The sequence below is a fragment of the Equus przewalskii genome, chromosome 5 (assembly GCF_037783145.1).
Source record: "Equus przewalskii isolate Varuska chromosome 5, EquPr2, whole genome shotgun sequence".
NCBI lineage: Eukaryota > Metazoa > Chordata > Mammalia > Perissodactyla > Equidae > Equus > Equus przewalskii.
In genome coordinates, this window is record NC_091835.1 from 56,629,547 (window position 1) to 56,657,491 (window position 27,945).

Sequence of the window (27,945 nt, forward strand, 5' to 3'; positions counted from 1 at the left end):
AGGTTTGACCCCAATGACCCCATCTTTCCCTATAATCACCTTTTATAGTTTCTCTAGAGTCTCAATGATGGTTCCCACTATGCCCACAGACAGGAGTAATAAAACCACATCATAGACGTTAAAAACGCTGGAGACATTTTGACCTTCACTGTTAAAATCATCTTATCCACTAGGTTAATTATTGTGCACGTCAGTTAAAATGTCTTTTATTTTAAAGTCTTTATTTCTCAGTAAAGAGGACTTTTTCCCTTCATGGCTTGCTAGAATACTAAGGGCTTAAACTGAATATCTGTGAAGGCTAAAAACATTAGTTATTCTTACCTAAGTACACCTTACAAACAAAGCCACAGAAAGCATCTTTTATTTTCTAATAAGACTAAATTTATTCAATACCCTAGTAAAAGTTTTGATTATATGTATCCAACAGTATAAAAAGTACAAAACAGATCTGTAGATTTCTAATATATTAATACAAAGTGCATGACTACATACAGTACATCCTACAGGCAAAGAGGTGGAAGGGGAAAAAGAAGACTGTGGTTGAGTTCCAGTAATAAATAAATAAATACAGAAGTAGAGATGATCCATATTATAGTATATTCTACCACCAATACTGCAGCCAAAATGTACAAAAAAAAAAAAACCATTTCGAAAGAACTCAGGAGGAAGATGATAATGGCTGGGACTCTTGACATACACCTCAAAGGCATTGGGAGAGCCGACCCAACTCACTGCGTAGTCTGTGCATACGGTGGCTTGTAGTTTTCTCCAAAAGGAAGAAATATAAAATTTTAAGTTTAGATTAAGAACTATAAAACTATAGGGTGCCCATAAAAAGTGGCTCACTCCTTATTGTTATTTATACTATCCAATCTTTAAAATCCAGTTTTAAAAATAAGCACTGAGTCATGTTACTATAAGGCAGGCAAACAATCCTCCCTCACTATGAAAACTCTGAACTGGTGATCTACTCTTCCTGAACTTTTAGAAAAGAGGCAATGAGAGTACTTTGGTTTGGGTTCAAGTAAGAGGCTTTTTAATAAAGATTTTAGAACTGAAGAGCTCCACATTCAGGGTGTATCTTCTAACACATCTCAACGTTCAGAAAGCCTGACTACAAGAAGCCAAACCAAAACCAACCCACTCAGCATTAACACACACCTCTTTCCTTTGAGCAGAATTTTACTTTAATATAGAGTGAAAAAAAACCCCAAAACCCAACAGGTTAAAACAACTCAAACACCCACTCTACAGAGATAAAACCTTCACAAAGGTCAACTGAAGTAATCCAGAGCTAAAACTGAATTGTGCAGATTTTCAGTGAAGTCACCAGTCATGTAACACAAACAAAAGTCAATTATTTACACACTCAGCAAGCCCTCTAAGAAATGTGCCCCAAGAAGCATTAACCTTTTGTGTGTGTGCCATCCTGAAGACTTGCACATTCTACTCTTCAGATAATTTAATTTTTAATAGAGTGTGTTCTCTACCATATGGTAATGCTTTGGTACTATTCATACAGGATTGCTTATCCAAAAGACTTGACATTTCCCCAAGAGGAGCTTTCATTCTGCCTTAGAAGTTTCATATAAATTAAAATCTTTATCAAATATCAATATGGAGGAAGGTGACAACATATACAGTCAAGTTACTTCTGTCTATTTAGAAGGTACTCCTTCAAAGTATTTGTACCAGAGAGCTTAGTCTGGCCTGCTTAATATTCAGTAGTACAGGTTTCAATCATCAGAACCTTGGCAAGACCTTAATCTTTCAAAATTATTAACAACTCCCTCTAGGGGCAAGTCCATGTTACTGAGTTATGACAAATTTATTATCATGAAGGAAAATAAGTATAACCAGCCATCTTAAAAAATGCCCCAACCACTGCTTCTCAATATAGAAAGACTAGAACTACATACGTTTATCATACAACAAATCCCATCTCTGTCCCCTGAAATTCCCCTAGTTTCATTCATTAGAAGGGGATTAAACAAACAAAAAAAAGACTTAAAGAGCACTTTACAGCAGCATTCAGCTTTCCTATGAAATACTCAGCATCTTAAATATTATGTACACTTTTTTCTTTTAGTAAGCTAGACACTGGCGTCAGAGTTTATGGAACCGGAGGAAAAATAACCCATTCGAAACTATTCTAGAAATTGTCTTTTGGCAGAAGAGCGGGTATCCGAGTTACAAATAGGAGGGTCGTTTTGTTGCTTTGTTTCCTTTCCAACATTTCAATCTCGCGTTGATCCCCTTCTACATACACCTCAGTCACCACTCCTGAGGGGGCAGGGGCAGAGGCTCGGGGCGCTGCTCCTCCGGCTTCTCGGCGGCTGCTTTCTTGTTGCTGCAGCAAGGCTTGAAGAGATGTGTGTCAATGAGGACTTCCCCAAAACGGCCTTTATAGATAATCCCACAACATATTTTCTGTCTAAAAGAAAAAAATGGAGAAATATATTAATAAGGCAGAAAAATAGGAATACAAAAAAACAAAGAAAATCGACTCGTCATTATGGGTAACCAGTACAACATAATCAAAAGGTTCTACTTCCACCACCTCATCGCATCACAAATGGCAGGGCTCCCGGAGTGGGCCCAATCAGCCAGGCCATGGGGAGGGCCCAGGTCCCTAAAGCCCACACTGGAGTCTTCTCAAACACTAAGGGGGAAGAAGACATCCTGAAGAGACAGCAGTCAGTTTCAGAGGCTGCCCCTAAAGCTATAAACTGTTTCTTCCCAGGGCAGCCCAGTGGCGCAGCAGTTAAGTTCGCACGGTCTGCTTCTTGGTGGCCCGGGCTTCGCCGGTTCGGATCCTGGATGCGGACACGGCACCACTTGGCAAGCCATGCAGTGGTAGGCATCCCACATATAAAGTAGAGGAGGATGGGCATGGATGTTAGCTCAGGGCCAGTCTTCCTCAGTAAAAAGAGGAGGATTGGCAGCAGTTAGCTCAGTGCTAATCTTCCTAAATAAATAATAAACTGTTTCTTCCCAAAATCACCAACTCTGAAGAAAAACAGGCTGATACAGCTGCTGGTTTTGTTTTAATTAAATACTGAGTAGATAAAATATATATATACATATATTGTCAAATATGCATAAAGGCATAAAAAATGACAAAAAACACCTACAGATCACATATTCTAAGGAAAAAAATTATCATGTCTTACGAACTACCCCTGTATGGCCCTCTCTAATTTTACCATATGTTTGCATCCCTACACATATTGCTTTAGTTATCTCATATATATACACACAAAATCAGATATATATAGAAACATATATAAAATCATATTGTAATGCTGCAACTTTTTTGCTCAACATTAATTTAGATTCATACATATTGTTAGATAGAGATTTCATTTTAACTTAGTATTCTACCATGTGATTATTTCATAATTTATTTATCCACTCTCCTTTTGATGGGACAATTTTTGCTATTAACAACATGCTGTACACATCAGTTCCTATGTCTAAAGGTTTTTTCCAGGCTATGTTGCTGGGGTGTAGGAATGGGAACACAGTCAACTTTACTTGAAAATGTCAATTATTTAGCAATGTGGTTCCCTTCTATTCCTATTTTGCTAAAGGTTTTATTTTAAACCTTCAAGGAGTGTTCAAATTTATCAAACATCTTCAGTGTACCACTAAGATGTTACGTAATTTTTACCCCCTCCTTGAGAAACTATCGATGTGGCAAATTCCATTAGCTGATTTTCTAATGTTTAAACCAATCTTACATCCCTACAATAAATGTAATCTGGTCATGATATACTGTTTTGGTGTCAAAGTTATGTTAGCCTCATAAAATTCTTGAGGTCTCTGCCCTATTTTATCCATAATCTGGAAAAGCCAGTGCAAGATTAGAACCATCTGTTTCTGGAATGTTTGGTAGAACTTGACTATCTGGGCCTGGAATTTTTTGAAGGAAAACTTTTGATGACTGAATCAATTTTTTTTTTTCCTGAGGAAGATTTGCCCTGAGCTAACATCTGTGCCAATACTCCTCTGTTTTGTACGTGAGCACCACCACAGCATGGCAGCCGATGAGTGGTATAGGTCCACACCCAGGAACCAAACCTGGGCCGCCAAAGTGGAGCGCACAGAACTTAACCATTAGGCCATGGGGCCAGCCCCTTTTGATTACTGACTCAGTTTCTTTATGAGACCATTCAGGTTTTCTATTTCTTGAGACAGTTTTGGTAAACCGTCTTTTTCTACTACGGTGTCCACTTCACCTCTATGTTCAAATTTACTAGCATATGGTTGTTTATAGTACCTATTGTCTTTTAAATATCTGCTTTCTCTATGGCTAAGTGTCCCTTTTCTTTCCTAAGATGCTTACGTGTAGCATCTTTTTCTTGATCCACTTTATCTCTAGACATTTTTTTGGTCAGGTCTTCTTCAAGAACCACTCAGCTTTACCGATCCTATCCACTGCCTACTGGTTTTCTATTCCACTTACTTCCAGTCGTATCTTTTGGATTTCCTTGTGTCTACTTTTCTTTATATTGGGCTTCATTAATTTTTAAACTGGCTACATATCACTTCGTTTATTTTTAGTCTTTCTTTTCTAAGAAGCATTGAAGGCAATTAACTTTTCCTCTATCTACCTCTTTAACTTCATACCACATGTTTCGATTTGCGGTATTTTTCAGCTACAAAGATTCTCTAATTTATATTATACTTTCTTCTTGGACCCGTGGTTTCTTAATTTACAAACATACGGAGGTTTTCTATTATCATGTTGTTTTGCTAGGTTTATTTTTAAATTCTCTACTCTTCCCTTCTCTCTGGAGGTTTTACACTTTTTTATTCTTTTAGTGGTTACATTGTTAATTAACAAAATTCTACCGTTATTCAATATATTTATTCTCACAATGCAAAGGATACCAGGACACTTTACCTACCACTTCTATTTCCTTGACTTATGTTATTGTTGTCATGTAATTCTTTCTTTTTTTTTTAACTCCCACAAGTATTGTCATTTTAAGCAGTTAGTGTTTGTTTAAATTTGCCTAAATATTTGCTACTTTATTTATCATTCCCAGAATTTTAATCTGGGATCTCTTTTTTCTGCCTGTAGAATTTTCATTTATTGGAGTCAGCTTGGCAGCAAACTCTCAATTTTTTTTTCTAGTCTTAAGCCCTCGTTCACAAAAGATATTTTTGCTACATATATATAATGCTAGGTCGAGAGTTATTATCTCTTGGCCCACAGAAGATATTAATCTATTGTTTTCTGGCTTCCTTTGTTCACGGTGAGAACTCAGCTTTGGGTGTTTGTTGTTCCTCTGAAAATAATCTTTATTTTCTCACTGCTTCAAGATCTATTTTGTCTTTTTGTTTGTAGTTTCAGTATGAAGTGTCTGTGGGTGAATTTTCTTCACCCATGAGATAACTGCTTATTATCTTGCTTTTTAATTTGTTATTCTTCCTGAATCTGTGAACTAGAAAATCCTTAACCACTTTCCCTTTGAAATTTTTCTTTTTTCTCCTACCTCTTTTTTGACTCCGAGGGTCCTACATTTACTTAGAATTTAACCTCTGATTATTCCTTATTAACCACTTATTAATGCCATTTTAAAGTCTAGCCCTCTTACTTTTTTTCAGTGAGAGAGTTGGTCTGAATGACTACCTAGTCTACTCCATTATAGGAAATTTAGGTTCTCTAACATGATTTTTATTTTGAATCAATTTTAATAGGAAAAGCAGACAAGATCTCAACTCTCAGCTCAATTTTTGCTTAATCCACCTCCAACCATGTGTGCTACCAGCTGTTTGCCAAATGCCATTTAATTGCTAAGGAAGTGGGAACCCATTGCCTGTAATTAAGAAGGTTTGCTGGTTAGAGAGACATTTTTCTGTTGCTTTTACCTTTTCCAGTATGTGAGATCTAAAAAGGAAAAAACTGGTGTTCTGTTAGAGCCAGAAGCCATCTCTGTATCAGAGCCATCATCTGACTGGTTACTGTAACAAGGAGACTGAGCGGGGGAGGCACTTGAGGTGGTACTGTGAGCATCAGAATCTGCAAGAAAGACAAGAGAAAAAAATGTATATTTTCATTATATGCAACTGCAACCAAGCCTCAGCATAAAACACTGTGAATGAGTTAGGAAAAAGAAGAAAAGAATTTATTTCCTATTCACTATTGTTATCTGAAGACATCTGTACTAAAGTGCTTCTAAAAGAAAATGAGGACTTAGGCTTCCAGGAAGACAAGAGCAGACATATTGTCCCCACTCTTCCTGCTTCAAGAAGCACAACTAAAAACCCTGGACATTACATATAAAACAAACCTAAAGACTCTGAAAGTTGGCAACAGCTAGGGAGCTCAAAACCCAAGGAAGGACGTGGTGGTGAGTCCCTCAGTTTTTATGGGTTTTCTTTTTGCCTCATAAATCCCAGTCTTGGAGCTCAAGAAGCCAGCAACTGAGAAATGCCAATGGGTGCAGATGATAAAAAAAAAATTTAAAAAAAGAAAAAGCCAACAAAAGTCTGTTCTCTCTAACCAAAGGACCAGGAAAGGAGCAGCCTAGCAAGACAGGAAACTTTTATTAGACAATAACCACTCTAGTCCAGCCAAACACCAGGAAAAAAACAGGCCCTCACCCCAGCAAAGGCCAAGTGGGGAGCCTAGACTGCCATTCTATGAGGCTGCCCCAGCACTTCCGCCACGGTGGTGTCAGAGTAAGCCTACCGAAGAGTCAGGAATTTCACCATGGCCCACCAGGAACGAGAGCACCCCCACCATATGGGAGCCTTAACTCCTACCCAGCAGCAACATGTCAATGGAGGGTGGGTGGGGAACCTGATTTTCAACACCACCCGGTAGTAACAAGGTAGTGCCCCTCCCCCACTTCCTCTGCTGGAGGGGTGTCAAAAAAGCCAGTTAGAATAGAAGGTTTAAATAAGATCCTGAGTCTCATAATATAATTTAAAAATGTCTAGGTTTCAACCAAAAATCTCATCATATCCAGAACCAGGAAGATCCCAAACTGTATGCAAAGGATTAACACCAAGATGACAGAGATGTTAGAATTATCTTACCAAGATTTTAAAGTAAGCCATGATAAAAATGCTTCAACAAGCCATTTTGAACACGCTTGAAACAAATGAAAACACAGTCTCAGCAAAAAGGTCGGGTAAAAAAATAATAAAAAGTATCCAGAAGAACCAAGTGGAACTGAAATTCGAACTGAAAAAATACAATAAATGAAATCAAAAGCTCAGTGCAGTGGACGGGCTCAACAGCAGAATAGAGGGGACAGAGGAAACAGTCAGTGAACTGGAAGAAAGAACAACAGAAATTACCCAACCTGAACAACAGAGAGAAAACAAACGAACAGAGCCTTAGAGACCTGGGGGACCAAACAAAAACCTACATTCGTGTCATTGCAGTCCTGGAAGGAGAGGAGAGAGGGCGGAGGTGAAAATGTACTCAAAGAAACATAATGGCTGAAAACTTGCCAAATTTGGCAGGAGACATAAACCTGTAGATTCAACAAGCTAAGCAAACCCCAGACAGGACTTACTCAAAGAAATCAATGCTAAGACACATCATAATTAAACTTCTGTAAACTAAAGACAAAGAAAAAAATCTTGAAAGCAACCAAAGAAAAATGACATCTTACCCATAAAGGGAAAACAGCAGATTCTGATTTAATAAGGAATAAAAGCAATTTCGTCGAATACAAGCTAAACATGATTTAGCACTTTTGTCCTCAGAAGACTTCATATAAATTTACAAGCCAGAAAAGAAATCTTTTGGTGGATAGACACTGCGCTGTAAGGCTATTATATTGCTATTCCACAGAGACAGCAACATCACAAATAGGAGTTGAGCCTAATATACATCTTGCTTTTAGCTAAAGACTGTCCCCCACCCCAGGATAGGTGGAGAGAGCAATCCTCCAATTCAAAAAACCAATCAAATATTTACTATCTACCAGACATCAAATCCTCTGTCATATCCTGCATGAGAGGGAACAGACTAAAGAAAATGTTTTTGCATAGAGCTCACAAGTGTTTTGTATTAACAAAAGTTAAAATCGGGTGCTGGCCTGTGGCTGAGTGGTTAAGTTCTCGCGCTCTGCTTCCAGGGCCCGGGGTTTTGCTAGTTCAGATCCTGGGCGCAGACATGGCACCGCTCGTCAAGCCAGGCTGAGGCGGCATCCCACATGCCACAACTAGAAGAACCCACAACTAAAATATACAACTATGTACCAGGGGGCTTTGGGGAGAAAAAGGAAAAATAAAATCTTTTTAAAAAAAAAAGTTAAAATCGAATAAAATTAGTTATCTAAAACAAAGAGAGCACCATTAGTGTTTTTAATATGTTCATTTACTTCTAATATATGAATAGCTTAACTTCATAAAAAACAAACAAAATCCTCACGAGCAGCAGGCTTTAAATGTTTAAAAGACTGCCCAAATAATTAACGGCAGGAGCAGTCAGCTCTATGCTGCTGAAGAAAACTCACGAACCTAGAAAGTGCTTAATAAAATCTATGAGCCATTTGAAATTGCAGTTATTTGACCATTTTCTGCCTATAAAAATGACAATTCCATATGGTTTAACCTGATACTTGGGGTACAACTATCTATATACAAATGCAGTTAGGAAGAAAAACTCTCCTGTAGAATGTAGGTCTGGAAAATCCTTTCAAGAACTGTAATTCTTAAAATCTTAAAAATTAGGTAGGATTTGGACAGGCACAAAGGATAATTAGATAGCATGGGGCAGGTAGGGACAACGAGCAGAGTCGTGGAAGCAGAACGCACTATGTACACGAAGGGAACTGACTCAGCCCGAATATTCTTTGCCTAAAATAGGACCTCCAAAGACTTGCTAGGGATTTTCAACTTTATTCTAGAGCAACCAGAAATCATTGCAGATCTTAGGAAGAAGCAGGACAAAAACAGCTAACATTTATATAGGAATGCTTTGTTTTGTTTTACAAAACCCCTTTTGACTTGATTATCCCCATTTCTCTGATTAGGAAATTGTGGTTAAATATTAAGTGACACAAGGGTCACATATTTCTAAGTGTCAAGGACTGTAACTCAAATCCAGATCTTCAAGCCCCAGGTTCACTGCCTTTCTAGAACACCACAAAGGAAGGAATGTCTCAGCAAGAGGGATAAAGGCACGTGCTGGACGCAGGGAAACCATCAAGTGGGTGATGGATAAAAATTCAAGTCTCTCAAAACTGTGAAGTTACACACAGGTGCTAGCTATTCACAATGCACCTGGGAAAACCCTTGTTTCACTCTGAGCCTCCAAAACCCACACTCCTTTTCAAAGGGACTTATTTTCAGTCTCCAACCCCTCCACAGCACAGCTTTATCATAAAAATCTAAAATTACACTGGATATATTCCCTTAGGTAAGGCAAAAGTTAGTCAGCTATCACTTTCCCTATAATTAAAGGGAGGAGCTAAGAATAAACATATGAATAATCAATTCCTCTAACCTTCAAGTGGTAGAACAAAATTACTATTTCCCAAATATTCATTAAAATACCTAGTGAGAATGGAGGGTAGAGTTAACGTTAGTCTTTTTTTCCCCCTTAGTGATAGCTGATTAAGAAAGGAACATGTATAATTAAAATACACACATATTTGATGTTACCTAAATATTTTACTGTAAATGTATTCAAATATTTTAGCCAAAGATTAACTAACTATGGACTCTGGTAACACCCATTTACTCGACAGCACAAAGTCAGTAGCAGATCTGGAAGGACTTCAGAGTCCTGGGGAATTGGTTATCCCACCCCAGAGAACAGGGTGGTATTGTAGAAAGAGCACCGGGCTTTGAAGTTAGACAAACCAGAGGTCAAATTCATCTCTACCACTTACTAAGTGACCTGGGTCACGGTTAAATCACCATGCCGTACTTCCTATCCTAATCTCAAAAATAGAAATCATTGAGATAATTATGTATGTAAAGTGCTTGGTACATAGACCAAAATGCTCAAGAAGTGATGATCGTGCTCCTTCCTTCCTCACTCCACCTGATCAGTAAATTTAACTGTCTTTTTCCATTATTCTAAAAAAGGCACTGATAATATTCTAATGGGATCCTACAACTTTTTTTTTTCTTTTTTTAATCCTGAAAACTCCAAAACAGGTCCACAACCCATATCTACAATTCTGAAAAAACGACCAGATTTGGCCACAAAATCTGGCCTAACCTGAACTACAATTAGGTAGCCAACCCTGACAGCCTATTAAGAGTTTATTTATTCCACCTATGTGAATTTTCCTACATTTTTGCTGCAGAAATAGTAACGTGTTTGATTCAACAGTGCTGCCTCAGAGCCCCCCAGGGGTGATGCAAATGTAACATAACATTAGAGGCACTGCATTTCCTTTTCAAAATCTGGACTCTAAAGTCCCAAATACAGAAGGACCACTACAGACGTCCTCCTCCCCAACAATGACTTCCTATAAGAGTATATGAACCTGACATTAATTTGTTGTTACTTTCCTGTTCATCACCCAACACCCACCACCCCCAACCCCGGAAGTCCTGATGCTAGCTTTACTGTAATATGTGACTTACGATTCCTCAAGTTACATTCCAGAAAACCTGGGCTTTGGTCTCAGGTGGTCCACTAATTATTTACCTTTCTGCATATCTCCAGGCCTCAATTTCTTATGCATAAAAATCAAGTGAACAAGACCGAAAAAAATCCAGCTTCTAGAAAATTAAGATGTCAATAAAGAGAGCAGAGTGGTCTCAGCATAACTTGAAGAAGTAGCTAGCTAGGGAAGGTACTTTTATGACATTAAAATCAAAGAGACAGTTCCAAGATTTCATAGAAATAAAATATCTCTACCAAGCCAACACTGCCTTCTAACACGCCTTAAAAAAAAAAAAAAAAAGAAAAGATCCATCCACACCATATGGCAGCCCCAGACAAAAATAAAAACAAAACAACTCTCCTCAAGTACTCATGTTTCAATATCAAACTTACTGTGACGTTTAAATTCCTTCTGTAGTTTACTGATCTGGTTGCTTTTTATCCTGTTTCCAGACAGAGTTTTCACTTTCTTTGGTTTCAATGTAGTCTTTAGACTGGGTCCTGCTCTTGCATCTACCACCTGGAAGAAAATACTGAATATTTAATACCTTTTAAAAAATGACACCTCTGTATTCCCCTTTGGTTCAGATGAATGCCTATTGGAAGGAGTCAAATCTGAGAACCACAGTTGTCTACTCAGTGTTGGAGAGCTCATGAGCACTTTTCATCACCACACAGTATTAAAGAATAAGTAGTTATCTAGTGGGGTTTTTTTTCCTTTGAAGTAGGTAATAGCGGGAGTCTGCTGGACAAAAAATTTAAAGAGATTTATACATGGTGAGAACGACTCAAGTAGGTAAAGAAAAATCAAGCCTAACTACTAACATTTCTACAGCATGACATCTGGCAGTTTACAAAAAGCTTTTACATACTTTTACCTTCACCACAAAGCAGTAAGGGAACTATTTTTGCTACTCCAATTTTAGGGTGAAGGAAAACAAGAGAAATTATCTATTTTGCCTCATTCACTAAGCTAGAAAATGGGCAAGGGTCAAGGTGCGGAAGGGGACAAGACTCAGATCAAGGTTTTCAGACCTATGCTTTATGTTCTTTTCACTACACACGCTTAATCCCCGAGGTCAGTTATTGATGACAATGGCATGTTCTCCCACAGTCCAGCATGGCCATTGGTCTAGCCCAGTATGGTGCCAGTTGTTAAGCATTCATTCACATGTACTATTTGCAGACTTCTACCCTTCTACAAAAAGGTTGTTATCACCTTCAAAATCACAATTTGAATCTCCTCCAGATAAGCTACTAATAAAAAGAAAAACTCACTTTTTTGTAAGTTAACAGACCCACAAAACCTATCATAATAATGTAACCTTGTCACCAAAGGACAGTGTAAGGCTACTGTAGGAAAAAAAGTAAAGAATAAACACCTGCCTGTTTAAAAACAAATACTTGGTATAAATGTCATAAATCTTCTAACAGCTAGCATACAGAAGAATTAAATAAAACTTAACAGTGTTGTTCTGGTCTTGGAATATTTTATGAAGAATTCTAGCGACATTTTAAAATGAAAGGGCACACAGAACGCACATTCACGTACCAGTTTGATCTCAACTAGATTTACATATAGAGAATAACAGTAGCTTCCATCTAATTGACCAATTACCATGTGTTACATTTTATATGTACCATCTTGCTCCGTTTTCACGACAGCTCTATGAGATAGCTGTTATCTTTGCACTTTATGAATAAATCTAACTTGCCCAAGGTTCACAACCAGTAAGTGGTGAAGGCAGGATTCAAACCCAGTTCTGATTCTAAGACTATGTGCTCATTAGTACCAACATAAGTTAGGATAAATGTCATCCTAAAAAGGATGGAAAAACGATCCACATCTAACTGACTCTAGGAATTTCTGGGTTAAACCTAAAAGTATGTGAAATGTACACTGTGAATCTCCAAAATGGGTATGTTGGATACCGCCTTGGGAAAATGCCACACCAAGCTATTTTGCTTTCCAAACACGCTAAAATGTTAAGTGATTCTATCTGAGCACAACTAGTGTTTTTCCTTACTCTTTTCAGACTTTTCCACCCTAGGGACATATTACTTCCTAAATTAGGGGGGAAACTAATGTTACTCTAAATATAATCGAGAAAGACGAAAGATAAACTAACATGATTCCAGTTTTTTTTCGATCCTGCTGGCAATTTCTTCCATCTTTTCACGAGCAGCACACAGGCATTGCAGATGTCTCCTGAGCGAGTCTCATGCAACCTGATAAGTAAACAATCAAACCTTTATTAGCCTCCTCTACATTAAAGAATTGATGCAAGTACATTTCTCTCAGAAAAAAATTCTCCATTTATAGTTTATAGATGCTATTTTTAATCATCCTGGATGATCCCGTTTCACTATTTCTGTAGTATATTTCAGAAATACAATTAACTTCTAGAGCTAATGAATCAGTTTTAGGTACTTCAATTTGGTCATTTTAAAATAAAGAATGTTTTTAAAATTGAATAGTAAAATTTACAACCTAGAGGAGATCTCGTTCACCATGTTTTAAACAACGCTGTCCAATTAATCTTTCTTGAAATGTGTAGATACTTCACAAGGAACAAAGTGCCACCCTTTAAGTAAAATAATGTGCCATGATATTCTAGCTGCACAACAAACAGAGACACTAATTTTAAAAAAATGATTATATCTGCATAAGAGGGGAAAAAATCTATAGGACTAGTTGCCAAGCCGTTTTTTAATTGTATCTCTAAGGAACTTTCACTTACTACATTTTTTCTGTATTATAAATACATACAGATAAAACACTGATAATATTTATTATGTATACAATTGGAAATGAAGACATTACGAGAAAAATGTAATTTAAAAAGGCAATGTTGGTTGAGACCCTTTTTGACAACCTTCAAAGTAACTACGAAGCCCAGGATTAAAAATATATGATCAACAAATGTTTTGATAAAGTGGTGAAATTAATTTCTAACATGGGAAATGGTTCAACGTTAAGTATTTTGTTTTATCCAACTATTTGTTGGCACCTTGCTTGGAAATATTTCCCTATGCTGTGATCTTTTTCACTCTAAGCACGGTACAAACATCAGATGATCTTACCCAAAGCAGCTCTGGAAGTCCTTTTCATAGCGTTTACTATCAGTGAATCGAGAACTGGAGGACTTCGCTCTGCAAATACAGCAGCCCTCTATACTTCGGTACATCTTTGGCTTGTGAAAACCAAACATCTTTTCTTCTGGGCAATAGTCTGTAAAGCCAAGGGAATTGACACGGCTTTGTGAGAGCTATAACAAGAAACCATTAGAGAGAGCTCTCTGCTCCACCCCGCCCCCGGCAACGCGGTATTACAGGACCAAGCCAGACAGGAGAGCTCTGAAGAAGGCCTCCTGGACGCACCTCCATTGCTGGCACGAGCACGCCAAGTGTAGAGGAGACACAGAACACCTCAACTATTTAACAAGGCCTCTCCCCACCTCCCCCTACCCTCCTGGCAAACACTCCTTCTAAAACCGGGGTGGAGGGAGGCACTTTTTAAAAATCAAGTTCTTAAGCAGAAAATATAACAAACTCTCCTCACAATGCTACAAAATGATGAGAATCATGCACAGTGAAGGACACACCCTAAAATGTAATCTAAAGCACTCCCTTTTATTTTGCACCTTTGCATTAATGTGATTCCCCTCTGGGGAAGTTACGTGCATTTACCATGACCACTATTTGATACTAAGCACACAAGTAGCTCAATATGGACCTACTTTGCCCTATGGGAGATTGGAGGGGATTTCTTCTGTGATAAATGGGAAGTTCTAAAGCAGGCAAGTCGGCCCTGAACTGAAACTACAGAAAGGAGGATGTAAAATTCACAAAAATCCAGGGTTAGAATTTAAGAATTATAATTTCATAAATCTTTAAGACAAATTAAGAACGAGCTCATGTTGCCTGCCCACTGGTCTGCCCCTCAGTCGTTAGAGGTTTCTGGAGCTCTTCCATGAGGCTTCTGTGCCTGAGAGCAGGAACACTGGGAGGTAGATGTCTAAGAAATGTAGAGTGAGATAAACTGTGATGCTTGTGATCAAAAAAAAAAAAAAAAAAAAACAACAACTCGACATCAAGCAAGGAAGCTCAAGGGCTAGATGTAGCAAAAATGTAGCAGGCAGTAGGAAGTCTGCACCTTAAAAGCAATTTAGAATATCGAAACTAAGGGTCAGCTTCACCAGAACATCTGGACCAAGAAAGGTGATGAAAAGGCAATTATTATAGAAACTAAACCCCAATGGCCAAATCCAGAGGGAGGGGTGTGTGTGTGTGTGTAAGGGTCTAACTACAAATTATCACAAAGGCATTATATAAAGCATCAATAAGAGAAAATTATTAATACCAGTTAGATTTGTGCCCCTAGTTTTAGAAGTTAAAATCATAGATAACCATCCGTTTAAAGTTCTTTCAGAAACACACTCAAATCTATGAGTAAAACAAAAACTTCAATATTTGTCTTGGGATGCTCTCTTGCCTGACCCCATTCCATTCCAGTTCTGGCTAGGCTGCCAGAGCAAGTATTTATGAGCAAGTTACTCAGAGAAATAACCAACTAGTCAGGCTTTGTGTGTGTTTGAGATTGAGATATCCTGAAATATAGACAGAGGATTTACATTACAATTTGTTTTTAAAAAGATTTTATTAGCAAATAATTAGCTCAATAGTGAAGCTTTCCTTTTAAACAGGGGCTATTGTTCATCAAGTGTTTTTCTTTAATGTTTTGTTGGTGAGGGAGGCGAGCACAGGGAGATGGGGTGGGGCGGAAAGCCACTGATGCATTTCGATCATTTAGTCTAAACTAACAGTTACTCCAATTTAAGAATTGTTAAAACAGGAAAACAAAATATTCTTAATTGATTAAGTTAATTATTTTCGTTAAATGAAATACCTGGGAATTTGATTTTTTTGAGAAGAAGAAGAGGAAGTTACTCTATATATAGCAGGAAAAGCTACAGTGAGGCCCGTGAAATGAGGCAGACTTTTTCAATCTAATGACAACAGAAAAGAAAATGGCCTCCTAAAGCAAATGGTCATGTGTTGCTGTGGAAAAAACAATGTCAAATGACACAGGAGCATAGAAACTTTAAAGAAAAAAGTGCTAAGAAAGTGGAAGTTATTGCTTTAATTTGTATATTCCTGTTTGGAGGCAAAAATGTAATATAACCCTTTCCAGTCCTTGCACCAACCTGTGGGCTCTCCCCTAACAGTCTCCAGGACCAAGAAGAAGGTCAAAAGTCCACAGTTCCTCTTACAGCCGCCAGCTTCACCAATAGCTCTAGAAAACTCCAGCCTCCCTTCTCAGCAAGGACAAAGGAAGCAGAGCAAGAAAGGCCAGTTCGTTCCATTAATACACAGCCCAAATCCTATTACAACAGATAGATTCCTATCTCTACCCTCACAATCCCCTTCTCTTCCCCCAAACAGACATGCCATCAAACTATATGGCATTCAGATCATCTCCAAGATATGAACTACACTCACTGAGGCTGGATTTGACGAAGAAGCCAGTTTGTGCCAACTATCAGGCTGGCAAGCTGTTAAGGAAGGCTTGGGCTAGAGGCTTTCCTTTTCATCAGCAGCTATTGTGTACGATCCTTTTCTATTGCTGGGGATCTCGGCAAAACCTACCCAGCAGTCCCCACAAGATGTTCCTTTCTGCGGTCTGAGGAATATTCTTAGACATCAGGGAAAATAAAATAGCCTGATGTCGTCTGATTGATAATCCTTTACATAGCTCTGTGTCCTTGTGTTTGTCCTGACAAAATTTTTCTGCCTAAACATCTGCGAGGGATCGACCTCCCAGGGTTCGTTCTCTTCCAAGGCAGGGCTAAAGGCAGTAAGGTGGCAGACACTTGTCCTGACGCAGCACACAAGTAGTGCATGGACGTTTTAAGGGATGATTACTTAATAACCTATTACACCTTTTCTGAGCTTATTCTCACCTTGAGAGGCACCCGGGAATCTGCAGCGAATACACGAATACACGGGGGCTTCATTTGGGGCTTTGTTTACAGTTAAGCATGGCTGGTGTTTAACCATGTGGCGCTCTGGGGAGCCCACAGATTAACGTGAAGTATTTTCACAAAATATATAGACCCATTCATGTTAAAAAAAAAAAAAAAAAAGGCAGCAAAAAGCCTACTTAATCTCCGGAGGGAAACTAAGGACAAAACATCTCTGAAACCAAGTTACTTTATATATTTGAGAAGGTGGTGGGTGGGCGTGGCACAACTTAATTTTAAATTTGGAATTTCTGTTATGTCAACAAACCTGATGATTCTTTAGAATACTTCTTGCGTAGTCCCGCATTTGTGCAATATTAAATGATTCCTCCAGAACGATCTATTTTGTTTGTTCAAATGACACTGTCAGCTATTAAACTATTTGGGACTTTTGCATCTACTCTCATAGGTATCACCTCACTCAGCACTATGTTTTAATAGAAGGAAGCAAATACCAGCTGCTTCCCAATCGATGAATAGTTACAGATGAGAGCGGATCCCATACTATCTCACCGTTAAGCATATGTTTGGGGAAACCAGAAGAAAAGTAAGCCTTGAGATAAAGCCAAAAACCAGGAAAGACCTAAAATGCTGATTAAAAGCTCATTTGTCTTCTAAAATTAGATAGTGCTGATGGTTGCAAAACTCTGTAAATACACTAAAAGCCATCATATAGTACACTTTAAAAGAGTGAATTTTTTTTTCTTGAGGAAGATTAGCTCTGAGCTAACATCCTCTGCCAATCCTCCTCTTTTTGCTGAGGAAGATTGGCCCTGAGCTAACATCCATGCCCATCCTCCTTTATTTTATACGTGGGACGCCTGCCACAGCATGGCTTGACAAGCGATGCATAGACCCACACCCAGATTCAAACTAGCGAACCCTGGGCTGCAGAAGCAGAGCGTGTAAACTTAACTGCTGCACGACTGAGCTGGCCCCAAAAGAGTGAATTTTATGGTATGTGAATTATATCTCAGTAAGCTTGTTTTTAAAAATAAAAATAGGCTGTTAGGAGTTCTACTGTCTTTATTCATCATTGTATCCTAAGCATCTAGAATAGAATAGTAGGTACCCAATAAATGTGTTGATTAAACTTCTTTAAAAAGCTGTCATTTGTATAGCACTTCACGTTTTATAAAGCACTTTGACATTATTTCTTTGGCTACTGTCAGCCAGATAGCCACAAATTTTTAAAATACTATTAACAGTTAAAGACAATCCATCATGCTAAAATTACTTTTCTATTCAATTTAATTCAATCTTCTGAAGTTAAAAACATTAAAGTTAATACCTAAATCAGCAAAAGCCATGAGAAATAATTATATGAACAAAATGTCATAACACAGACAATAAAAAGTGAATGTTTAACAATTAATTCTACATATTTGTTTTGATTGATTTGTTGGGTTTCTTCTACTTTAAAGCTGTAAATTTCATATAAATCTAATGATCAACTTAATGAAAGGACGGAGAATGCAACCTTAGTGTTGAGACAAGAAAAGGGAGAGGAAACCATTGTATCCCAAAGATACTAAGGGCCAATTCTAATCTACCCTAATGAGATTATGAAGCCAAAGACCAGAGACTGATGTCTTATTTTACACTTAATTCAACACACATAAGGTAAGTTTACCAGCTGCAATACAATACAAATGGGAAAGAAAAGGAATCTTCACAGCAACAGCCGATACTGAAGGGACGCTCTTTAAGAAAAGTGTTCTGATAAATAATTCTAAGCTTACAGAAGATCTCTCATAAGTTTTAACAATACCAAATACTTGCTTTTTAAGCTCCAACCAGGAAACAGTATGAAAAATAGTGAAATGCAAATTTTAGAGGTTTTAGTACCCTTTTAATAGGAATTAGGAGAGAGAGAGGTGAAGAACTTAATTCTGCTGAGTTTTTTCTTGCCTTTTAAATCTTATAAGGGTGTTAATTTACCATTTGGGGAAAATGCAGAGGGTTCCTATTATGATAAATGCAACAGCTCTGAGGCTCACCTTAGCTGGTGCGCTCTGAAGCACACCAAGACTTCCCCAACTCCACTTTCTAGATTCCTTCTGGGTATATTCAAAAGTAAGTTTCAAAACTCAAAATGCCACTGGATGGACTAGATAGAGGACAACTGGGAGAGAAGTAAGTATGCCAAGGGTGATAAATCAACTTTATAGTTAACTTCATGACTTGTCCACACCATCCTGGGAGTGAAAATTCTGATATGCACAAATTAGGGGTATAACCTCCCAAATTAAAGCATTCCTAAATTAAAGTGTTCTTAGTTTTCAACAGATGAAAACCCTACAGCTTCTAATCATGACTTTTTCTCTCTAAAAATCAACTGACCTAGACCTTTAAAAAAAGTACACAAGATATTGGAAGTAACCTGCATGCCCATGGATTCTCAGGCTGGTTAAACTGCAGTGCCTTTACACTACAGAATTACCGTCTCAGCCCTTAAAAAGAATGCAGTAGATCTGCAACATGTGCAGAGAGGGAACTATTCAAGATATCTACCTTGTTTTGTGAAATAAGCAAGCTGAATAATAGTTATACAGTATAATCCCATAGTATGTTTTTAAAATGAGAACTTAAATACAGAAAGTGGCTTTTAAAAGATTTTTAAAAACTAGTAACTAATGGTTGCCGCTAGTAACTAGAGGGGTGCAAGAATGAAGGAAGCTTAACTTTCACTTTCCTCCCTTTTATATCTTTTTTTTTTAACCAAGAGCACCACGCCCCAAAACCTTACTTACCATCACACACCTTGACTTAACTAAAGAGAATCTGAAAAAACCCAGAGAGTTTAAACAAACTGCCTCAAAGACATACCGATGGAGAGATATACAGTAGGAAATATACTCACAGGAGAGAGTACGGAACACACTAGCAAGATCAGAACAGACAGAGAGCAGAATGGGAAGGAAACTGCAGAGGAGAGAAGCAAAAGATTTCTAAAGTGGGAAGGAAGCATCGGTGAACAATGACAAAAGGAACCAGGCAACCAGAGACAACTCTGAAGTGAAGGAGATGCATTTCTTTAGAGCTGAACTTTAAATGACAGGATGATAGGAAAGGAAGAGAAATAAACATGAAAAAACACTTGTGATCAAGAGCAGTGAGCAACCCTGTGTTGCTGTAATTGGTAATGCCACCCTTGACACCATTTCAGTCCACGGTATGCTATCTTTAATCACATATAAGTACAGGATCCAGCACACAGTAACGGCGTAACTGGAGCAACGCTCTTCACAAAGGGTCAAATAGGACAGCAGTGTTTTGTGTTCTCCCGCTGCTAGGCCACTTGGTTGCAGTATTCCCCAACAATGAAACGTGTTTTATCAGCGCTTAAGGAAAGCCATGGAGCAGTTAGACAGTATTATTTCCTCTTACCTGCTTCTAGATACCAGCCCACATCCCAGCACATAAGGTTCTGAATTGACTCTACTTAGTCTCTTTTTAAGGGACAAATTTAAACTTGCCTGGAGGAAAACTGAGAAAGGGGTGGTGGATCCTACTTGTTTGCCAATAGCTTCTCCAAATATGCTGAGAAATTATATGGTAAAGTATTTATAACTGCGGCTGCCTATGGAATGAATCCACACTTAGCAGAAGAGGCTAGAACTCATCCTACAGGAAAGGGATCAAACTCAGAAATAAGTTTTCATTTCCCATTTAATTATTGGGATATAATTACATAGAACTACATAAAGTATACAATTTGATGAACTCAAGGAACTATACAAAAATTAAGAGTACATATTGCATGTTTCCATTTGTATATAATTTAAGAACACAAGAATTTACTTTGTTACGCAATTCTTAAAAATGTAAGCTGAGCCTCAGTTTCCTATTTCTGAAGGTAATGTGAGGTAATAAACATGATTTCATATAAAAAACGTAATAAGTCTTCAGCTGAAACAGCGCAGGTTAAAAATAACTATCACAAACCCAGGTCTCTGAGTTTTACATAGTGAAAAAAAATACTGGGTATGCCAATTCCAGATTCCAGTGGATAACAAAGTCGTAAAGGTTGGGGAGATAGTATTTATTTGCTTTTAAGGGATTATTAGCAGTTAGGAAATGTAACTACTGAGAGTCTGGTGAAAAAGACACTGTAATGAGTCAAATTGGAGTCTATTTCTGCTTCTGTCTTTACAACTGAATAGGGAAGTCACTTCTAATTTTATTTGCCCCTCTGTAACATTAGGGTAAAATCTCACTTCTACTTTCCAGGGATGCTGTGAAGCAAGAGTATGAAAATATCAGTGTATGTACACCATTTATTTCCTTGAATTTATAAGACTTGCACATTATAGAAACATAAACTCCATCTGTCTCAGGGCATGTCCAACAAATTAAAATGAGGGTAGAATCCTGATTTCGGAAAGTTTTCTTTTAAGCTTAGGTCTGTGTGAAAAGAGGAACTTAACCTTTTCAGGGAGACTTTAAGGTCATGAAACTGGGCCACATTCCTTTCTGTGGAAATGTTCTCCCATTTTCAAGCTTGACAACAATGTTCCGAAAGGGAGTATGGGAGCAGACACCTGGTCTAAGCCAAACCTCAGCAAAGTTCCTTAAGATCTCTGACCCTTCCATGTTCTCATCTATAAAATAAGGATAAATCCCAACTCTCCTGAATATCAGTAAAGCGCCAACACAAGGACTGGCAGTCCTAACATTTAAATGCCCTAAAATGATTATATAATCTTCTCTTCCAAACATGCTTTTCCTGTATTCACCTATCTTTGGTTATCACCCATACAATCACATAAAGAGTCTGGAAGTCAACTGGGCTCTCCTTTCTCATCCTCCACCTGGTCCCCACCACGTCCATGATGAAGTCCTTGGAGATTCTGCTTCTTCCTTCACTTCTCTGGTTCACGGCCCTTCCACCCCTGCTGTCTGGTGGTCCCTCACCATGGTTCTGGAACCCCTGTCGGGGCCTCATAACTGGCTTCCCTGCATCCTTCAACAGGTACTATCTTCCTACAGTTCAAATATTAATTATCTCTTCCAAGGTACCAATACTGGCTTCAGGATAATATCTAAACTCCTTGGCAAGAAATTCAAAGCTTTTCAGGATCTGGTCCTGCCTACCAGCTGCTCCCAACTTGGAATTCTGATATTCCAGGAGTGTCAAACTAACTTTAATAACTAGCCACATCTCTACTCAGGCTGCCATTTCTGAGATGGTTTCTCCTCCATCTCCTGAACCTGGGAAATTCTTTAAGTATTATTTCTTTTTACAAAACCGTTCCATACCTTTATTAGAACCCCTAACATACAGGATTTCACATACTTGTTCACTGTCCTATCTCTTCTACTCAGTGGTAAACTGCTGCAGGGCAGGAACTAAATCTTATACTACAACCAGGTGCTGACTGTACATGGGACAGAGAAACAGGTGGAATTTGCTAACTATCCAAAGAGTGGGGTAGCCAAAACAGATCTGAAGAGTGTATTTAAGGGCATGGAATGGGAAACGGTCTGGACAATAAAGATGTGTATTAAAAAACTGATGTTTTGAATGGAGTCATTTCCTTTAAAATTTAGTCTATAGACTTCTGTAGGAAAAAAATTGTGAGGTTTAAAGATTTCCAGGAAATGTAAACCAAATGAGTGGTTTTAATTAGAGAAGATTAATAGTGAACAATTCAATGCTTTCATAACAATTGGTAGGAAAAATATTTCTTGCTTATTTCAAGCAGGCCTGTGGGGAGGAAGGGGAGATTAGGAGAGCAGTGTGGGGAGAAATGAATCTCAAAATGAGAGCTACTTAAACTCAGCATACATTAACATCACCAAATTAAAATAACATTAAGCTAAATCAAACTTATAATAGGTAGAAACAACTAAATATAAAGCTAGAAGCGAACTATTTTAGTTCAATTGCAACTTTTGTATTTGAATATGTAATAGCAAATGTGCCTGTGACTTCTATATTTCTGATGCAAAAAGAAAAACTCCCTTGCTGGAAACAAACCCCCTTCTTATGAACTAGATGCATTTCCAGATCATCTCCATAATACAGGAAACCTTCGTTGCAGATGCAATTAAAAGAGAAATTGGAGAACCAAAAGACAACAAAGTATTTTCAATTTAGAACCCCCAGAGTCAAAACTAAATGTGGAAAATCCTGGATGCTCTTGTGGACAAAGAAATCAGGAAGAAAGAAAATGGCATTTTCTAGATTTCCACAGGACTTTTTGGTGTAAAATTGCTGAATCAGAATTGGATAGGTAACCAGAGTTGAAGACAGTGTCTTCCCAGAACCAGTTTCTGAAGGTGGGGGAGGGCAAAGACACTCATTCTTTCCATTCAACATTCACTGAATCTTTCCTCCAGCAAGGCAACTGATCCAGGCCTCAGTTTTGTCTTCTGTAAAATGTCTACTTCCCAAAGTTGTGAGGACAAAGCAGCCAATATTTACAAAGCACATTACTTGCTTAATTATTTACAACCCTATGAACTGGGTATTATTATTGCTCTTTTGCAAATGAGAAAACGAGCCCACAAAGTGACTTAAGATGATCCCAGCTTTGAACTTAGGCATTTTAACCCCAGAGATTTCTGAACTAACCTCGTGCCTCCACAAACGTGTTCCCTTCCTTCTTAGCCAATTCTATTCCTTGCATCTTTAAGGAGAAAAGAAAATGTTTTATTTTTAAAGCAACCTACTCTGTGCCTGGCATGGTAAATTAATTTGTCCTCATAACAGCTTGGGAAGTTGGTTTAGATTTCAAATAAGCCTAAGCTTTCCCCAGTGAAAAACTTATTTTACATGGAAAATCATTCTCAGATTGCTTTCCTGACATAAATCTGCCTGAGTTTGAGCGCCACCAGCCAGGTTTTCCCAGGGCCTGATTACAACTCTGGGAAAAAATGGACCATCCACGTTCCAGATCTACAGAATTAAGAATAGACTGCAACAGCAACAGCAGCCTGGAAGGCTGCTGCCCTCCAAGGTTCTAGAATATACTACCTATTGAACTTTTCATCTCCAACCTCCCTCAAAAGCAATGCAAAAAGGGAAGGCAGCAGAGAACTTGTTTGCCTCTCTCCCACTCTCAACTCCCCTTGATAAACCACACCTCCGTGGCACAGATCACCGGATATTTCAAACAAAAACCATTAAGCTCTATATATGAAATTTGAATTTTCCCAGGATATTGAAATTCTAGCCATAACTTGACTATAAAATACTAATTCAGAAAAACAAATCAAAGAACCTCACGGTATACTTGCAAAGCACCTCATATGCATTTTAAACACACGACCCAGAGAGGGAAACAAGTGTCCAAAGGGAAGCCATAAAGTTATTAAATCCAAAGTTTTCCATTTTCTTGACACGTTGTTTCTATTCACTTCAGAAATGTACTGTTACTAATATTGGTTGCCTTTAGGTATTTGTAATTTGGTCGAACAAAATTTGACAGAAATGTGTTTAACAACAAAACAATGAAAAGCACAAAACAGATTTCAATTTGCATGAAGTTTTTCGTGTGTGTGGGCTCGGCATCTAGGGATATTATTTTTCTGTAATGACCACTTTTAGATTCTAACCCTTAAACATGATCCAAACGCAGGAGAAATCGAGAAAGCAGCAACAGACACAGTGCTGCTTATCGGATGTCTAGACTGCAGGCAAACCCCAAATACCAAAGAAGCATCCATGTGTCAAACCAGCATAATTTTTGAGCTATGCCTGGGGCCACATACCAAAAAAAAAAAGTTAGCTTGAAAAACTCTAAGAGGGGTAATCAGAAGGTCAAGCCCAGTTCACAGGAACTAAGAAGAAGCTAGCAAGGATAGCTAGCCATTACCTGTGTCATCCCTTCCAGCAGCTTCCTCCCAGCCCCCAGAGAAATCTCAAAGAAAGGCCCAACTCCCTTTGCGCTAGCTTCTTCAAGGTCATCCCAAGATAACGCAGCGAACAATCACCAAACACGGAGCCAGGCGTACCTTTAGGGCCAAGAAAGTCTCCCCCTTCCCCAAATCATTATATAAATACTTTAAATGCCATCGGGCTTTTCTCCAACTCCACCAGAACCAAACTCCCAGCCTTTAACTTAATTTAGATGGAGCAACTAATAAACGTGTTCGGTTTTGCAACATAAATTATTAAAAGGCTTTTCAAGCCTGGCAAACTCTAGTTGAAAAACAGGTGCTTTAAGGGTACTTTTAATGACAAGGTCAAATTCATTTTTTTTAATTATTAAAAGAAAAAGAGGGGGTAAAGTTTTCTTAACCTTCCTCAGGACAACGTGAGGAGCGGGGGGAAAGGACTGCTGGGGTGAAACTGTCTTGCCTAGGGTCCACGTTTGGCTAAACAGTAATTCCCAGCCTTACAGTGCCTGCAGTCAGCGAAGGTTAGAGCGAGAAAATAAAAACAAAGAAACCTACGAGGGTCCTAGTTGCCAGCACCAACTCTGCACTGCCCTACCACCCCCAGAAACCACCCCCCCCAACCAAAACAAACCTTGCCCCTCCCGATCCCCCCTCCCACACGTCAACACAAAGAAAACAGCAGCACGCACAATTCGGCCACAGTCCTCGCTTCCCTTTGTAGGACAACAGGGAGCCCCGAAACTTCCCCAGCGTGGTTTCTCGGGTGTCGTCGGGGCTGAGTCCCCTGAACGTCCGGGCCACGGCTCGGCGGCGGGGGGACAAGGGGGATCGCCGTCCTCGCCGGTTTCCCCGAAAGCAGCAAAATGCCTCCCCCGGCCTCGCACGGCCCTCGGGGCCCTCCGAGCTGCGCTTCCCCCCCGGGCACGCGGTGACGGCCGAGAAGGGAGGCAAGGAGGCAGCAGCTCGGAATGCTCCCGGGGCGTGTGTTGGTAAAGAAAATAACTTGGATCGGGGAGAAAGTTGCGGCGGAGGGCCGCTGGCGGGGCGCGGGCGCTGAGCCGCGGCCCCGGCGCCGCCTCCCTCACCTGCGCCGGAACAACGGGCCCCGCGCCCGCCCGCCCGGCGCCTCCCGCAGGCCGCGCCTCCCGCACGCCGCGCTGCCGGGGCTTGTTCCTCCTCATGGCTTTGCCCTGACGTAATTCAAACATGGCAACAGTTCGACTTCAAAGGCGAAGCCACAGACCTCCCAGACGCAGGCTCCGGCCGCGGCTAACGGGCCGCGAACTCGGGGCCACGCTCGCCCGGGCCCTCGGCGATCGCGGCCGCCGGCGCTCGAGCAGCATCGCCGGGGCCCCCAGCCCGCCGCCCCCTCGGCCGCCCGGCCGGCCGCCCGGAGCGCGGAAGCACGCCGCCGCCCCGCGCCGCAGCATGGCACCTCACCCAGGAGCGCCGCCAAAGTTTCCCCGCGAGGGGCCGAGGGACAAAAGCCCCTCCCGAAACTCGCCCGAACTTCGGGGGGCCCAGCCGCCCGGCCCTCCGCCCCGAGCGCCGACGGGGCCCGCACGGGCACATGCGGCTCTTTGTTTTCTGTCCAGCCGGGCGCTGCCTACGTGCAGCATCAGGGATGTCGGATCGTTTCTCAGGGGCGAGACCCTGGGCGGTCCCCCCCACCCCGGGGAAGGGTTCGGCCCCCGCGCCCCGGGAGCCCGTCCTCCCGTCCTCCCCTCCGCGGCAGGCCCAATTCATCCAAGTTTTGCAATGTCCTTGATGAGAAACGCCCCGATGACCCGCCCCGCACCAGCGGAGAGTTGGCGACTTTCACTCTGCTTTTTAAACTGGCAAGACGCCATCATCGGCAAATCACATTGTCCTGCCGGCCGGCCGCCCCGACAGCGGCCGCAGCGCACGGCTGCCCCAGACCCGGACGCCCAGACAGCCCTCCGACGAGCAGCAGGGTCGCAGCCCCAAGCACGTGGTCTGTCATGTTCCGCACAAAAAGCAGTGCTCTGCGGAGTTGTCTCACTCCTTCCGCGCAGACAACGCCGCTGCCTCCATCCCCGAGTCAACTTGGCTCCGACTGGCCATCTTAAGCCGCACACGCTCGCCCTAGAAATCCCCGACCGCGGCGCCCACATCTACGCTACAGGTGAAGAAATTGCGAGCAAAACTTGAGGCTCCGCAGACACCTCGGCCCCCAACGCTGTTGGGCGCGGTCCAGGGGGAAGAGGCGTCTGCGAGCCGGGGCCGTTTCCGAGCGGCCGCGTGTTGCTCTCATTGTCGCATCCGCATCCCCCCCGGAGTTGGGCAGACAACGCCACGCCGCGTGCACTCCGGCAAAGCCCAGCGCGGACCCCCGAGGCCGATTTAAACCCCCGCCCGCCCGCCAGCTCGCAAGTAGACGGCAACTTAGTTTTCGAGCGAATGGCGTTTATTGTCCACCCGTATCCAAACGCGCAGGGGCTGCAAGAAACTCCACCACTAGGTGCAACAACGGCGCCGACCACTCCCGGGGCGCGCGCCCACGCGGATGCACCGACCCGGGGCCCCTCCGCAATTGCCAGCAAGTCCTTTTCTCCCGGGCCTTTCGGCCACCGGGCTCCTTTTCGCCAGAGAACACTGCGGCTGAGAAAAGTCATTGTCACCTTCAACGTGGATCCCTCAACTCCAGCGACTCCTCACTCATTTCCAGGCGCCACTCACTTCCCCCACCCGAGACTTTCGGTTTGCCTCCACGACCCTCCCCAATTAAAAAAGACACGCTAAACCTGCGTATACAAAAGAATCCGGGGTCTGAGGATCACGAAAACAGCGCTCCCAGCAATGCCACCTCCAAGACAAAACTTCCTGTGTGTGTATGTGTGTGTGGAAGCACTGGGGGAGGTGGGTGAGGTGAAAAGAGAAAAAAAAACCCACTCCAATCAAAGCCTCGGGAGACAGTTTTGCACCAGAGTCATGGTTAGAGTCACTCACCTTCCCAAAGCAGCCGTCCCACGCGCAAGAACGTTCCCGAGGCCAACCCCCCCCTCCAATCGCTCCCTCCTCCTCAACTGCCTTGTCTAGAAAGATTGTCTCCTGCAGTTCTGCAGTTGCTACCGCTGGCCGGGAAGGTGTAGATTCCGCTTTCCCTCTGCGCACGCGCGGCTCCCGGTACAAAATTCTCGTGAATCGAACTTATTTGCATACGGGCGCGCGCGCGTCGAGGGCTGGGAGGGGAGAAGGCCCGGCGGCCGCGCGCGCTCCCGGGGCCTCTATTGTCCTTTTAAGGGGAGAAGCGCCGCGGCGCGGGAAACGCGGCGGCCACAGGGAAACGGGGGCGGGGACTGCTTACTACGGCTGACGTCACGTAAACAAACGCCCCCTGGCTGGAGGCCGCGGCGGAGAGGGAGTGGCGGGATGCGAAAGACGGAAAGGTTAGCCGCCGAGCCAGAACGCTGGGCTGCGTGGCGTGCTGTCCACCCTGAAGTTCTCAGGGCGCACCCT

At 41.1% G+C, this 27,945-nt stretch overlaps 1 protein-coding gene across 5 annotated transcripts; it reads right to left on the reverse strand.

Annotated features, from left to right (window-relative positions):
* Positions 1-358: 358 nt before the first annotated feature.
* Positions 359-27,698, reverse strand: SINHCAF (SIN3-HDAC complex associated factor). Of its 5 annotated transcripts, none has more exons than XM_008523893.2 (6): positions 27,436-27,698; positions 13,679-13,826; positions 12,724-12,823; positions 10,988-11,114; positions 5,881-6,031; positions 359-2,434 (listed from the first exon to the last, which is right to left on the reverse strand). In XM_008523893.2, exons 2-6 carry the CDS (start codon positions 13,804-13,806, stop codon positions 2,275-2,277), a joined length of 666 nt encoding a protein of 221 aa, XP_008522115.1. In that variant the 5' UTR covers positions 13,807-13,826; positions 27,436-27,698; the 3' UTR covers positions 359-2,274. The 5 variants fall into 5 exon arrangements, with proteins under 5 accessions (XP_008522115.1, XP_070477096.1, XP_070477097.1 ...); XM_070620995.1 differs by lacking the exon at positions 27,436-27,698 and adding an exon at positions 27,231-27,317; XM_070620996.1 differs by lacking the exon at positions 27,436-27,698 and adding an exon at positions 25,906-26,209.
* Positions 27,699-27,945: the final 247 nt, after the last annotated feature.